The sequence below is a fragment of the Pteropus vampyrus genome, unplaced genomic scaffold (genome assembly GCF_000151845.1).
Source record: "Pteropus vampyrus isolate Shadow unplaced genomic scaffold, Pvam_2.0 Scaffold144, whole genome shotgun sequence".
Taxonomy (NCBI): Eukaryota; Metazoa; Chordata; class Mammalia; order Chiroptera; family Pteropodidae; genus Pteropus; species Pteropus vampyrus.
In genome coordinates, this window is record NW_011888925.1 from 2196116 (window position 1) to 2210550 (window position 14435).

At 57.7% G+C, this 14435-nt stretch overlaps 1 protein-coding gene across 1 annotated transcript in view; it reads right to left on the reverse strand.

Moving 5' to 3' along the window:
• Nucleotides 1–14435, reverse strand: part of NRXN2 (neurexin 2) — an 87345-nt gene that overhangs the window by 4658 nt on the left and 68252 nt on the right. Inside the window, exons 16-17 of the mRNA XM_011368969.1 lie at nucleotides 10177–10515; nucleotides 7771–7842 (exon numbers count right to left, since the gene is read on the reverse strand). Coding sequence (XP_011367271.1) covers nucleotides 7771–7842; nucleotides 10177–10515 — 411 coding nt within the window. The remainder of the gene's footprint in view (nucleotides 1–7770; nucleotides 7843–10176; nucleotides 10516–14435) is intronic.

Sequence of the window (14435 nt, forward strand, 5' to 3'; positions counted from 1 at the left end):
TACACTGCCACGACTGCCCCTTGGTGCCCCCTGCTCGTGACCCTGCACATCCAACTCCCACACCACTTCCTCCCCACACCCATCACCAAGATATCTCCACATGATAACGTGCTTTGGAGACCCCACGCTGAATTCCTTCCCTGATGCTCACTCGAGCTGGCTTGGCCTCTGTGGCAGACAGGTCACATACAACGTGGGTACTGGGTTTCCCTAGGGTCATACACTGGTCCAGGAATGATCAGGCATGCTGGCCCTGGTGAGAATCTAGCAGGGCCTGGAAGAGGGGTGGACCCCTTAGAGACTCCTGTGAAAGTCCAACTAGGGTCACCCTTCTCGCTCAGCATTTGGGGGTACAGACTCATGAAGATGCTGTAGGTGCCTGGGACGGACTCTGGGTCCAGCTCCACGTCAAGGGCGTACATCGGGATGGGGTACACCTGGGAGTCCGATAAGGACCCTAAGTGGCCTTCCTCTCCTCCCCCACTTCAGGCAGCAGCATTTGGGAAATACGGGTGCACTTATCACAGATGCCACCCACCCTCTGTTCAGAAACTGAATTTCAGTGTATGTTTGTCTCGCTTACTAGAGAGAATTCTATTCTGGCCAAGGACACCACCAGCCATTCCTGAGCATCCTTTCTCCCCCAGTTCCCTGCCTCTGGCAGCGACTGGCCCACTAAGCTGAGCCCTTTCTGCCTTGAGGGAACAAAAGACTGATTATAAATCTACCCAAGAACCCCATTCTCTCCCAAACAAAATGTGCCCACCCACAAAGGGGTGTCTAGAACTGAGGCTGCAGCAAGAAGGTCACTAGCCCACAGGGCATTTCAAGTAGATTGGAAGAAAGGCAGCTTCTTGATGTGGCCACAGCTCTGCAGGCACACAACTTGACAAACAGCACCTCTGTGCACAACGGGAGAAAGTTATCCTGTTCTCCTGGTGGACACAGTCCCACTCCAGGGCCCAGGACACGTGGCTCGGCAAGCAGGGCACTGGCTAGATTTCAGCCCTTACTCACCTGTTCCAGCAGAGAGCTTGTGCAACTGTGTACAGTGATCTGAGGGACGGTGCCCCTCGCCCCCACCTCCCCCCGAAACTCCAGCGCAGCAAGGGTGGAGGCAAGGCCAGAGATAGAGGCACTCGTGTGTGCGTGTGCGGGAACACACCCTCTGAGGGTCTGTTTCTGTGCACAGGCATGTCTCTAAGCATGTGTGTGCCAGCTGATCTGAACAGACATCTGTACATGAGAGGGAACCTCTGGGCCTGGGCCTGAGCTGGCGTGCAGGTACGCATGCATGGATGTGCCACTGAGAACATGTAAACATGCCACTGAGCACACACGGTGTGCTTCCGGGAACGCCTCCTTCTCTCAATTCATTTTCTCCTTCTCTTGGGCAATGAGACTACATTTCCCAGAACCCCTTGCAATCAGGTGTGGCCATATGTCTGAGCAGTGAGCAGTACTGGCCCACAAAAGCCTCCCATCCTCCAGGTTCTTTTTTCTCCTTCCAGTGACTTTGCAAACCACATGCTGAAAATGGAAGAGCCACAAAATGGAAGGAGCCTAGATTCTCAAGGCACCCCTTGGGGCGGAGCCACCTGCTGGTCAGGAGCACCCAGGTAGGAAATCACCTGAGTGAGAAACTCCCGCTGAGATTTCGGGGTCATCTGTTATAGAAGCGAATGTTCCTTACACAGATACCACACAGGAAATGGGTGTCGCGAAAGCCTGTGGCATTCGTGTGACAGTCCAAGGAAACGGATTTGGCGGCTGGACCGATGAGGAACCATATAATGCAGCAGCAGGACACTGGGTCCCACCCAGAAAGCGGGCCATGCTGAGGCCGAGGCACTAAGGGAAAGTGCCAGAAAGTCAGGGTGACAGTGCTGACTTTTACTTCCTGGTTTTAGTGACATATTACAAGAAAGAGACAAAATCAGGCAAGAATTAGTAGGTCTGCAAACAGATAAAGGGAACGGAGAGAGCCCAGAAATATGGGGCCAGCGAGTATCCGAAGAGCTACTGCTTCTAGACCCCAAATCACGAGAGAGAAGACTGAAAACGGTTTTGAGGGACAACGGCCCAGGGACACTTCCGCCTGAACAACGGGCTCAGCCTTGCTGCAAGGGTCAGATTAAGGGTATGGCCTCCTCGCCAACGGTTTCAAGACTGCCCTCAAGACAGTCGCCACTAGACTGAGAGACAGGTATGCGGGCAGAGAAACAAAGCAATGAACGGGCTTAAGATGTCTAGGAAAGAACTCTGAGTGTGGTTGTCTGTTTGAAATTTAAAACAACCTCTGGGCCCCCAAATATGCATGAGCAAGAAGTGGGCTGTCAACACTCTAGGGACTCCCAAAGAGGACATTTTCCTAACACCACTTCAGAGATGGTCATGGAGGTTGAGGACCGGGAAGAATCTTCCAGATGGCAGCGCCAGGAGCCCAGATAGAGAGTTTCTCCCAGACGGCAGAGGCGAGTTTTAGGATGAGACTTTGCACTGGGCGGCAGAGCCTCGCACACTGTGGCCATGTGCTGGCTGGCTGATCGCCGCCTGCTAGAGGAACCAGAAGCCTCTGCGTGTCTCGTCCTTCTCTTTTTTGAATGGGAGGTGGTTTATTGTGTGGTTGTCTCTGGACCGCCATTGTATTCTGGGTGTGTGTTGGGCTGTGGGCAGTGAAATCAATTATGCTTTTAGTTCACGGGTATCCAGACCACACATGAATAAGCAGGAGCCAGGTCTGAACCTGCTGGAGTGGGCCGCCATCTCCCAGACAGCCTCACCTTCGAGATCACTGCCCTAACTAGGTGGGGCTTTGGGGTGTCTCCCTTGCGGAAGGGTAAGTGTGCTCTGGGCGGGGGGGCAGGAAGGGTGGAATGGATCATTGCTAACCTAAAGACCAGACCATAGCAAATAAATCTCTGGCTGGTCCCCAAACCTGTTTCTGCTTCCTCCTAGGGGCACAGCAAGGTCATATCTTCCAGCCCTCCTGGAAGCTAAGTGGTGGCCACGTGACTGAGCTCCGAAGGGCAGTGGGCAGGAGAGACATGCATCTCTCCCTACCAGGCCTGGCCCGTAAAACCCTCCCCTTCGCGACCCTCCCTGTTCACCCCGTGCCACCGCAACCTAGGAAGTCACTCTGCAAAGGTGACTTCCTAGGTTGGAAGTCTCCTTCAAGATGGAAGGAGACTGGGCCTTGAATCAGTGCTCGGGGAAGAGCTGCCCGCCAATCAGGAACGTGAGTTTATAACTTTACGTGAAGGAGAAATAAATTTCCATGTGTTAAAACCATGACTGTTGTATGGTTCATTTGTTATAGCAACTAGGATCACCTTGAGACACTCTGGAGTCTGAAAACATCTGCATCTCTGTGACATTTGCCTCTGTAAATGTGTGGGTCTGAGCAAAGGTGTCCACGTGTCTGTGGAATTGAGCCTGTGGGCACCTCTGAGGGCCTCATATGCGTGTGCCTGGGGGGATGCCTCAGGAGGAGTGTACACATGTTTTCAAGTGTGTGAGGCTGCTTCCGGGCTCATGTGAATCTGAGTACGTGTGTATGCACCCTTGTGGGTCTGAACATCTGTGTGTGCTCACTGGTGTGTGGACAAAGAGTCGTACATTTTACTGTGTCAGAACACGTCTCCGTGGCCTGAGGGTCTGAGGATGTGTGCCCTCCCACAGGCAGCCACATGGGTACCTCTGAGCATGTGAGTAAGCACACCTGCAGCTGTGAGCGCCTACGTGAGCCAGTGTTGACCTGAGAGAGTGTGCGTGTGTGTGTGTGTGCGCGCGCATGCACACGGGCACCTCTGTGGGACTGAGCATGTGCATGCATGCCTCCAGGCACCTGAGCCCGGTGTGCATCTCCAAGCACATGGGCATACGTGCAGGAATGAGCCTTTGTAGGTCTGAATGGAGGCGGGCCCGAGGCTCTAGCATGGGCCGTTGTGGGAGGGAGGGGATGGGTCCGTGAGTCTGACGAATGCACGCATGTGCTCGGAGCCCTGGGTCTGGGCATATGCAGCCTCTGAGAATGTGCACGCATGTTCCCTGCAGGTCTCAGCACACAGGTGCACACAGCACACATGGGCATGCCTCTGTAGGAGTGAGAACACATGTGACACCCAAGAACACCCCTTTGAGGATGTGCGTGCATCTTGGTGGATGTGAACATGTATAATGTACAGGTGACTGTAGGTCTGAGTTCGTGTGTACACTTGAGTGGAGTTGTGACACATGCATTTCTGTGAGCCTGTGCACCTCCCCGAATTCATGTCATGCACGTGTGCATGTGTGCATCTGTGCCTCAATGGCTCTGAGCACACGTGTGTACATACTCAAGCCTGAACGTACATGTGCACTGTGAGTGAAATATGCAAGTGCTTCTATAAGTCTGAGCATGTGCATGTGATTCTGAGCATCTGGTGTGTGCCTCAATGGACATATGTGTGAGTGAGCCTCCGTGGGGTTGCACATGCAAACGCCTTGATGCATTTAAGACACACTGCACGTGTGAAGCTTTGTGCGGCTGAGCACACATGTAAGTGTGAAACTCTGTGGGTCTGAGCAAGTGGGCACCTGGGAGTCCACACCTGTATGCACGTATAGTTAGAGCTCTAAGCACACCCGTGTGCCTCTGTGAGACTGCGCACGTGTGTGTACGTTTGTGCTGCTGTCGGTTTCAGCAGCCATTCTGTGCATACAGATTTCTGGGGCTCTGAGTACGTCGTGTGTGTTTCTTAAGGTCTAAGCATGTGTGAGCCTCTGTTGGTCTGGGCACAAATGGCACGTGCTCTTCTAAGTTTGAATGTGCATACCTGTGGAAGTGGGCACGTGGGTGAGCTTGCTGGGAGGTCCGTAAACGTGCATGTGGATGTACGTGTGCGTGCCTCTGGTCAGATATGTGTGTGCATACAGACATATGTGCATACAGATGTGTGTCTCTGGGGGTCTGAGCCTGGTGTGCACATCTGTGTGTCTCAACAGATACAAACTCAGATACCTACAGGGGCCAGGGCCGTACACTATGTGTGGGCCAGGCTGGCTGAGCCAGCAAGGGGTGGCGGGTCATATTACCAACTATGCAGTGCCCAGCCCCCTAAAGGCACTCCCACGCATAGGAATTTAAACGCCGTGTCCGTTTTTGGCCAGGTTGCCAACCTCAGGTAAAGTAATTGTGTTAGATGATGGTCTCACCAAGGCAGGGGAGGGGCTATGGAGGCTGGGGCCTGTGGAGGGGTCCAGGTCATGGGGGACGGGGAGGCGGGGAGCAGGGATGAGCCCAGGCCTCACACCTGGACCCAGAGAGGAGGGTCTGGAAGGTGGGAGAGATGCAAATGCTCTGGGCTCAGACCCTGGGCAGCCCCTCTAACACCGACCCTGGAGCCCAAGGAGGCCTGGCCTCTGCTAGAGAAAAAGCCCCCTGTCCAGGGGGCAGAGCGGGGACACCAAGTAGCGGGTGGCATGGTCTAGATAAGCCTGGGGGATGCCGGAGTCATCTTGGTCCTTGCCTGGCCTCCCACCAGGATGAGAATCCAACTTTAAGCATTTCAAGTGGCACAAATGTGAAAGTACAAATGTGGGGGACAGCTGTGGCTTCTGTCAGTTTCCTCTGGGGGCTCAGGCGAGCACTCTGCCTTCCTGCACCCTTATTTTTAAAGCTGGGTACCAGGCTGGCCCACCGACCTCTCCAAATTCCTCTTCCACCCTCCATCCTCCCATCATGTACTTGGCCCTTTTCCCAGGAAGATCTGCCCAGCGATCAGTGTGGCCACTTAGGCTCCTCCCTTCGCTCCCTTCTCCCACGCCGGGTCCCTAACGAAATCTGGGGCTGGGGCTGGGGCTGGGGCTGGGGCTGGGGCTGGGAAGCTGGAACCTCGGCTGACAGAGCGTGGCCCTGGTGTGGCCCAGTGCGTGCTGCTCGTCTCTGCGTGGTGGCCATCTGGGGCCCAGGGAGAGCAGACCTCTCACCCAGGAGCTCCCATCCCAGTGTTGAACACGGTGACATGCATTAGAACATATGTTGTGGGGCCAAGCAGCACCCTTTCCTCATGACCCACACAGCCCCTTGTCCTCAGAGCCCTATCCCGGGGCTCCGCTGGGGCCATCCATCACGGCCACTCTGGCAGGCCTGGGCTAGTGTCCGCTGTGTGCACGCACCCTCGGGAAATCCCAGGAAGTGACCAGTTAGAGGGATAGAGCGGAGAGAAGGCGGAGTGCTGTGTTGAAGGGGCCGGAGGCCCCGAGCCTCCCGAAGGAGTGCGGGGGTGCGCTCCTGAGTCCCGATCGCCCAGTGAGATGGAGGGAGCACCCCTGAGCAGAGGGGCCCCCACAGTGGAGGGTGTCTGTTCTAGAAAGCACAGGCCCTTGGCTGTGGACAGGGAGGCTTTTCCAGCCCAGCAGCCCAAGCTCCCCCAGTGCCTCAAGGCCCAGGACCACTGGAAAGGCCCCCCGCAGGTTTGGTCTACTCAGGGGACACAGAGGACAGTCGGGCCTCAGCTTCTGGGTCTGGAGGCCTGCGCCCTAGGAACTTCCCGTCCTCGGTCTCTGGAACCTGAGCCTCTGCCCCAAGAATCCACAGTCCTGGCTCCAGCCACAGTCCTTCCACGCTTCCAGCCCACGCTTAGCTTGAGCGTCCCCTCTGGGGAGAGCAGATCCCTCAGGCCCACACTCGAGGTCAGAGTCACAGGGTGCATCCAGGTCACACTGCCTACCTCGGCTACCACGTCACCTCGCCGGCCCTACAGGTACCTGCCGCAACCTCCAGCCTTCTGGTGCCAACAGCCCAGGTGCCACTCACTGCACGGTAACAGGGAAAAGTCTCTGGGACCCCAAGCGTGGGAATGTCTGCTCTCACGGGCTTGTCCAGGCTACCCCCGAGGCCCACGCTCCCTGCTGGGAAATCTGGCCACCCCCAGTCCTTCCTCCACCCTCACTGCCAACCTCAAACACCAGGACCTCAGCTCCTCTTGGCCACCCACTCAGATGAGCGAATCCTCCAGCCCCTGCGCCACTCCCCACCCCACGCTTCTCAGGTGGCCCTCAAGGCTCCCCCTCGACTACAGCTGGAAGGAGCAAGTAGGGGCCTGGAATGTCACCTCTCAGGATGCCTTCCCTCCCAGCCCTGCTCTCCAATGATAGCAACTCTCCTATGAGAAATCTGGGCCAAACCTCAGGTCCCAATCTCCCCAGGGGACCACGCGGCTGACCAAGAGGTATCTCCCACCCAGCTCACTGCTGGGCAGCTACTGCCCCAGCCTGGCCTGGCAGCCCGGGCAGAAAGTCCAGCCGCCACCCTGAGACCGGGGATGAGGAGGGTTCCTCCTCCGCTAGTGACCAAGAGAACACCAGGCCCAGGGGCTGATGGGAGTTGTAGTTCTGGACCAAAGAGCTGATGAGAGTTGTCGTTCCTAAACCTGCATTCCCCATCCTCCCTCCTCCAGGACTCATGGGAGCTGCAGTTACTCATCTTTCTAGGGAAAAGTCTCTCTCTTTCCCTCCCAGCATCCCTTGGCCCTCAACTCCAAGACCCCAAGCTAAGGACCTCACTAGTTCTGAGGGCTGGGGCACTAAAAGGCCAGAAACTGCCTCACCAGAGGGCATTCGTGGGGCCTGGGGGTTGGGGGAATGGCAGAATGGGAGAGGGGCTATCGGGGAAAGCTAAGTCCTGGCAGCAGGCCTCTTGGGCTTGGGCCGGGTGGCAGGGCTGGTCGCCCCTCCCATCAGCGTCGCAGTGGGCCCCGGGGCAGGGGAGGGGGGAAAGGTACTCACCAGTACTGGGCTCGCACTCCTCCAGGTCCTCGTCATCGCTCGGACACTCGGCCGAGGCCACCAGGAGGTCATCTGTGTTCTGGGGGTGAGAGGGGGGGTGGGGAAAGGCCAGGGTGCCAGGGGGCGGGTCAGCAGATCCCGCGGCCACCTCCTGAGGTATGGCACGGCGCAGGGGACGGGGCCCTGGGCTGAGACACGTGCCCTGGTCCATGCCCCAGCTGTCTCATCACTTGGTGGGCAACCAGGGCCTCTGCTTCCCCTGGTGCAAAGGGAGACTGAACAGCGCCAGCCCTGCACTGGCTCCCCGTCACTCCTGGGGATCCATGAGACAGCGGCATGTCCGGACACTGGGGAGATGGACTCCGGACCTGGGGCCTCAGAGCTGGAGCGAGGGGACCCAGAGACATCAGGAGACAAGACACAGGAGCCCCTGGGGGCTAGCATGGGCAGAGAAGGGAAGCAGGACCTGGGGGTTTTCCTGGCTCCAGCCTCACTACCCCATCACCCTCATCTCTCTCCCAACCCCCTTTCAGGAGCCCGGGAACCAGGCTGCACACAATAATTAGGGCTGTGGTTGTCATGACAACAGGAGTCGACTTTGTCAGCATTTTCTCTCCTCCTGATTGCAAAGAAAGAGAATCTTCAAGCTGAGTGAGTCTAAGGGGGCAGCGCTCAGGGAGTGTTAGGGAAGGGACCCACGTGGGGGAAACCCATCGTCCGGGCAGGAAGGGAGCCCAAGAGACTGCGGGGTGTGGGGAGAGGGCCCAGCTGAAGGTCAAGGATGGGAGAAGTATGGGGCGGGGAAGGGGGGAAAAAGTCACATCCTGCCTCTTCCCCACGGATCTTCAGACACTCTGCTCTCACCCAAGGCCTAGAGGACCCGTCTTCATCCGGATCCTTGCCCCCTCTGCACCAGCCTCCCCTACAGGGGCTTCTCCAGCACAGCCATGACGTCTCGGAGGCCCGCCCCTCTCTTCCACCTGATGGTCTTGCCCATCATCCTCCCACTGAACCTGGAAGGCTATTCTGGCCTGAGTTTGGAGGGCACTGGGCATGGTGGGTGCCCAACCCTGGGTAGAGCCAGGCCTTTCTCCCAGGGCTCCCCGTTCCTCGGAGCAGGGCCTGGCATTCAGGTCCCCTCAGCTCTCTTGGCAGTGAAGGTAGAGGGGAGGGGACTCAGGCTTATCTTTCTTGCCTGGATAAACCTGTCAGCCAGTCCCAGGCTCCCTGAAGCACAGACTGGCAGAGGTGAGGGGACCTGGAGCTCACCGAGCCCAGCCCTCATTTACAGATGCTGAAGGCAGGCTGGTAGTGGAGGCAGGACACATCCCCATGACTGCCCCCAGACCCTTCCCTCAACTTGGGAGGACAGAGGTCCCTCCAGGCTCAGAGGCCCGACAGCCATTGGTGACGGGGGACAGAAGTAGCTTGGGCAGAGGGGGCAGGGTGACTAAGCAAGGTCCAATGTGCCAGGTATGAGCCCTCCCTGGACCAATAATCAATCTTTGGTGGCAGCAACAAGAAAATTCAGCCAGGCCCCCAGGCTGCGTAAGTCACACATGCCGATAGCTTTGGCCACCAGGGAATCAGGCCTATCCTTCCCCAGGGAGCATTCCCCAGGTGCAGCTCCCTCCCGGGCTCACCTGGGTACCAGAGAAGATAAACTCAGATCACCTGGGCTTGACTGGACCCAGGGGCAGCACCTGAGCAGGTGGGGCTGGCACCAAGGAGGGTAAAGCACTAGCGGACTATCTGTAGTGACGCCCCCTTAAACCCACACCGAGGACACTGAGGCGAGCTGCATGGTGGCACCTGCTCAAAGTCACACGGAAAGGACTTGTGAAGGCAATAGATTGGACTTGCAGTCCCATTGCAGGGCCTCCAGCAACCAGGGAGAGGCTGCTCTGGGCCTCCAGCAGCCTCCAGAGAGGGGCTGCCACCGCCAGGTGAGCCTCTAGCCCCTCCAGTGCTGTCACCTCTGTGCCTTACCCAGAGCAATGCCACCACGGTTCCATCTGTCTCCCACTTGCTGGCCACACGGCACTAGTCATGGCTTTCATTAGGGGGTGGGCAGAGGGGGCCATTCCAGCCTCACCCCCAGTCCAGACTTCTTCCCTCTTATGTGGGTGGTCTTCTCTGGTCTAGCTAGGGTGCCGAACTGTCCCTCAACTCTGAGAATGGCCCCCTAGAAATAGTGGCTGCCTCCACATCTACGACATCTCTGGCCACCAGGGAAGAGGACGCTTCATAAACAGACCTCGCCCGCCTCACCTGAACCATCACGACGACCGGGAGAGCGACTTCCAGGATCCCACCGGACCCCTCGGACCCTCCCCCGGTGCCATGGGTGCCATGCACACATCAGCTCTGTCCTCCGCCTGCAGCCCCACCCCCCATCCGCCAGGCAGAGGGGCCTCACCTGGGCGGTGCTGTCCCTCAGCGTGGGGGAGCGGCCCCGGCGTGTGGTGGTGGTGGCCATGGTGGTGGTGGTCTCCATGATGGTGGTGGCCATGTCGGCCAGCAGGGTGGTGGCCGTGGTCTCCGCACTGAGCAGCACGGACGGCCCCTCCCCTACCAGGCGCAGGTGGCCCTCGGTCCGCACATTGGGGTCGCTCTCGGCGGCCAGCGCCAGCACCTTGAGCCCATTGTAGTAGAGGCCGGACACCTGGCCCTGGAAGGGGCGGCCCTGATCCCGGCCCCCGATCTTGATGGCGGCCTGGCTGTTGAAGATGGTCAGCTGGCGGCCTGGGGTGCAGGGAACGGGCAAGGGTGACAGACAGAGGAGGGACAGGCGGTGGGGGTGGGGAGAATGGAGGGGATCCGGGGGAGGAAAGGAGTCGAAGTGGAAACCAGTGGGGGCGGAGGATGAGGAGGGGGCAGACACCAAAGGGAAAGTCCTTGTCAGCCACAGCCCCCAGCCCAGCCAGGCGGGGACCCGAGGGGGGAGGGAACCCAGGGCACGCGTGGGCTGGGAAGGGAGCCAGCTCCCCACCCTCCCCACCATGCTCATGCCTCGGGCCGTCCCATCCCCCCCTCCTCTCCTCCAGGGGCATCGCGTCCCCCTTCTTTCCCTTCCCTCCATTCGACCCCCACCTTCTCCCTCGGCTTCCCCAAGCATCCCACGCCCGGTGTCCAGCCCCGAGCCACGAAGCCCTCAGAAGCAGCAGACAGAGGAGACAAAGAGGTAGAGACAGAGGAGACAGACCGCCGGGCTGAGCGGTCAGTGCGCATCAGGGCAGAGAGGGAGGGAGACCGAGGGGCGGCCGGACAGTGCGTGGGAGGAGGACGGCGTGCGTGAGGGTGGGAGCAGCCACGCGGACCTCGTTCTGCCCTCCGAGCCCTGGCCAGGCTCCCCGCTCTCCTCCTCCCCTCCAGGATCAGGCCCCCAAGAGCGGAGGCCTTCCTCCCCAACAGGATGTGCAAGCACAGAGATGGAAAATGTTAAAGGGACCTTTCTTCGCTCGCTGACAGCCAAAATAACCACTCCAGCTCCAATCTCGCTCCTCACTCAGCAGTTACACCTCCAAATCCCCACCTGGGTGGGGTTTGACCGTTTGGTTTGGTTTTAATGAATCTGGGGGTCGGTTTAACCCTCTGAGTTTGTTGCTTTGGTTTGGTTTTTAGAAAAGATATTTATTATGTTTAAGTTTAGATTTAACTTTGGTTTTGGTGTTGCTTATTTTGGGGAGGGAGGGGGCAGAGGAAGTACTACTTGGCCCCCTGCTCCCTGGGACCTTTAGCTGCTGGTGTTGGGGGGTTTAAGACCTGGCTTAGCCCTTGTTAGCCTCTGGTTAGTGCCTCGTTAAAGATCTGGTTTAGAGTTAGGTGCCTGTGAGCCCCACCCCCAGAACCTGGGCTGAGGACAGTCCAACTTGTGAAACCCACACTCTCTTTGGAAACAGGAGTCCCCTGGGACACCTGCCCTTCTGTCGTCCTCTGGCCGATGACTGGCCATAGATGTGTCTGCTCAGCCCCTCTGCTCAGCCTCCCCTCCTCCCCCAGCACCCTCCCGCTGTCCAGCACCTCACTCAGCCCTGGAGCAACCTCCCCATCTTACAAATAGGGGAGCTAGAGTCCAGGGGAGCTGAGAACCAGTGAGTGGGAGCTGGACGTCAGACCCAGGGAGGCCCTGGATGGACCGCCATGTCCACGTTCACTCCCAGGCACAAGAATGATGAGAAAAACGAAGGGGAGAAGGTTTGCAGCCATCAAACGAGTTTGGGAAGCAAATATTTTCACGGCTAAACCACAGGTTTCTTTCTCATGGGACTTCTCAGAGCCTTTATCAAACCAATGTCCCTGTGCCTCTCCAAGAGGGAGAAACGGGGTTCGGCATTTCCCCAGCTCATTCCACAAGTCTCTTCCTTGTGAAGCATCTCATGGGACTTACACTTCACAAGACGTGTTTTGGAACTGGAAAACTGATGCATTCAGTACCTATGAGCACCTACCATATGCCAGGTGCTGACAGTGAAATAATCCCTCCGAGGGTGCCCACATCTTGTTCTCCAACACTTTCCCGCTGCTTGTTTCATCTCCCCCTCACAGTGCCCCCCGTGAGGTAGGCTGGGCGGGGATCACTGTCACTGTCCTCCCCAGGAGGGACCCGAGGCTCAGGGAGGGGAAGCCTCGACCGACCGAGGCCACCCCTCGGTTAGTCCCTCCTTCCACAGTCAAAGAAATACTGGAATATTTAACCTACTCCTTCGCTTTCTAGAAGAGGAAATCAAGGCCTAACGAGAAAGTGTGACCCCGCAGCTGCTGAAGGACAGACAGCTGGGGCTCCAAGTCACCTACCCAAGCTCCTCCCCGAACTGGACCACGAGTCCTGCCCCACCCCACTCCCACCCTCCGCCTGGGCCTATCCTGCTCCCTCTACCCTTGGGGTCACAAGTTGTCCCAGCCTCAGCCCAAGCTGCTCCCTTGGCCTCTCTGATTCCATGAGAGGGAGGTGGGTCATGGAGACAAAGCTACATAGGTTAACGAACTTGGCCCCTGCGGCCCCGCCTGCCATGAACTCCTCAAAGGGTTAAAGTTCACCCCGCTGGAGAGAGCAACCCAGTGTGGCTGGGGGCTGCAGGTTTTAGCGATGTCTGTTACAGTCCCTTTAACTTTTTGTCCTGTTACGGATTTATCACATCTGGTTATCAGCATGTTTAGTCCCCGCTGGCTGTGTGGGGGCTGGAAGTGACATTTGGGGGTTTTAGTTGGGGAAGGCCCCAATGGACATTTAAAAGCACAGTTATCAGCTGATTAGGTGGAAGTTTAACAGTTCTACGTCCCCCCTAGAGTTTAGCCTTAGAGGTACAGAGCTCGCCCCCTCTCCAAAGGGAATGGGATGGCTTTGCCCTTGGCCCCAACTTCCCTTGGTGACAAGTGGCCTTTTCCCTCACACCCAGGAGCACCTCACTACACGCAGCCTCTTCGCAGGCCTGCTCTGTCTTCCTCCTCGGCTCAGGAGGCACTGAAACCCTCGTGAGTCGGCCACTTCTTCCCCTTTCCCCTAGTCCCCACCACCCCCACCCCAAACTCCGCTAGTTCTGAGGGGCCTTCTGGGCCACGGTGGGCCCATTCCAGAGAGAGGAGCCCCACAGCCACTCTCTTGGGGGGCTATTTCCAGTAGGACCTGAGGCTTCCACTCTCCTTTTTTTTCTCCTCAGATGACCCTGGTGAAGCCTTCCTACCCTCCTTCGGGTTTCCGACCCAGCTTCTCACGCACTTGAGCCTCAGCGGGCCTTGTGCAAAACCTCTGGGCCGACCCCGCCTCCCAGCCTGCACTCCCGGACCCGTTCAGGAAGCTCATGGATTTTCCCGGTCTCATCCTAGGTTTAGAAAGGGAAGAGAACTCTTCTAGGAAAAAACCCCCTGTCCCTGCCCCAAGCTACCACTCTAAACGACAGGGCTCCCTGACTACAGAGGGGTGGGGGGCGGGGGGGGGCAGCCCGGCGGGACAATCATCCCTTTTCTAGGGGGCGGGCGATGGGGAAGGCACGGATGGGGAAAGAGAGAGCTCTGCACCTTTAAGATAGTGTTTTTAAAGTTAATTAATTAATTAATTAATTCTGGTTAATTACCTTTGTCGAGCAGCCACTCATCTACTACTCGACCAAGCCGGTAGGGGATTCTCTGTCTAGCAATCGCCAGGCGCTCGTTATCAAAGTTTCCTTGGAAAAGTTTAGAAAGACAGTAGGTTTCTCAGGCAGCGAAGTCCAAAGGAGTTAGAAAAGCAGTTACGCATTTCTCAGGAGACTCAGAGTAAGCAGCGGCATCCAACGGCAAGGGGGAGGGTCGACCCCAGGCGGGAGAAGAAACGTGGTCCCTCGTCCTCCCATCCCCTCCCTAGGCTCCCATCCAGAGCCAGCCCCACCCTGGGGGGGCCGGAGCGACCCAAAGAAAAAGAGGGACAAAGAAGAAAAGGGAAGGGGAGTGAAAGAAAGGGCAGCTGGAAGGTCAAAGGTCAGAGGTTAAACAGGTCTATCTGTGCTCAAGCTGTTGGCCCGGCTTCCTTCCCCAACCCAGAGTGGGGCAGTGGGCTGGGCGGGGAGGGGCGTTTAGCAGGTTTAAGTTCGGGGGGTGGGAGGCCGCAGCGGCCGGCTGGTTACTGGTTTAGAGGGTGGTTTAGAAGTGGGAGGGACGGGTTAAGCGGGGGTTTATGAGGCATTTAG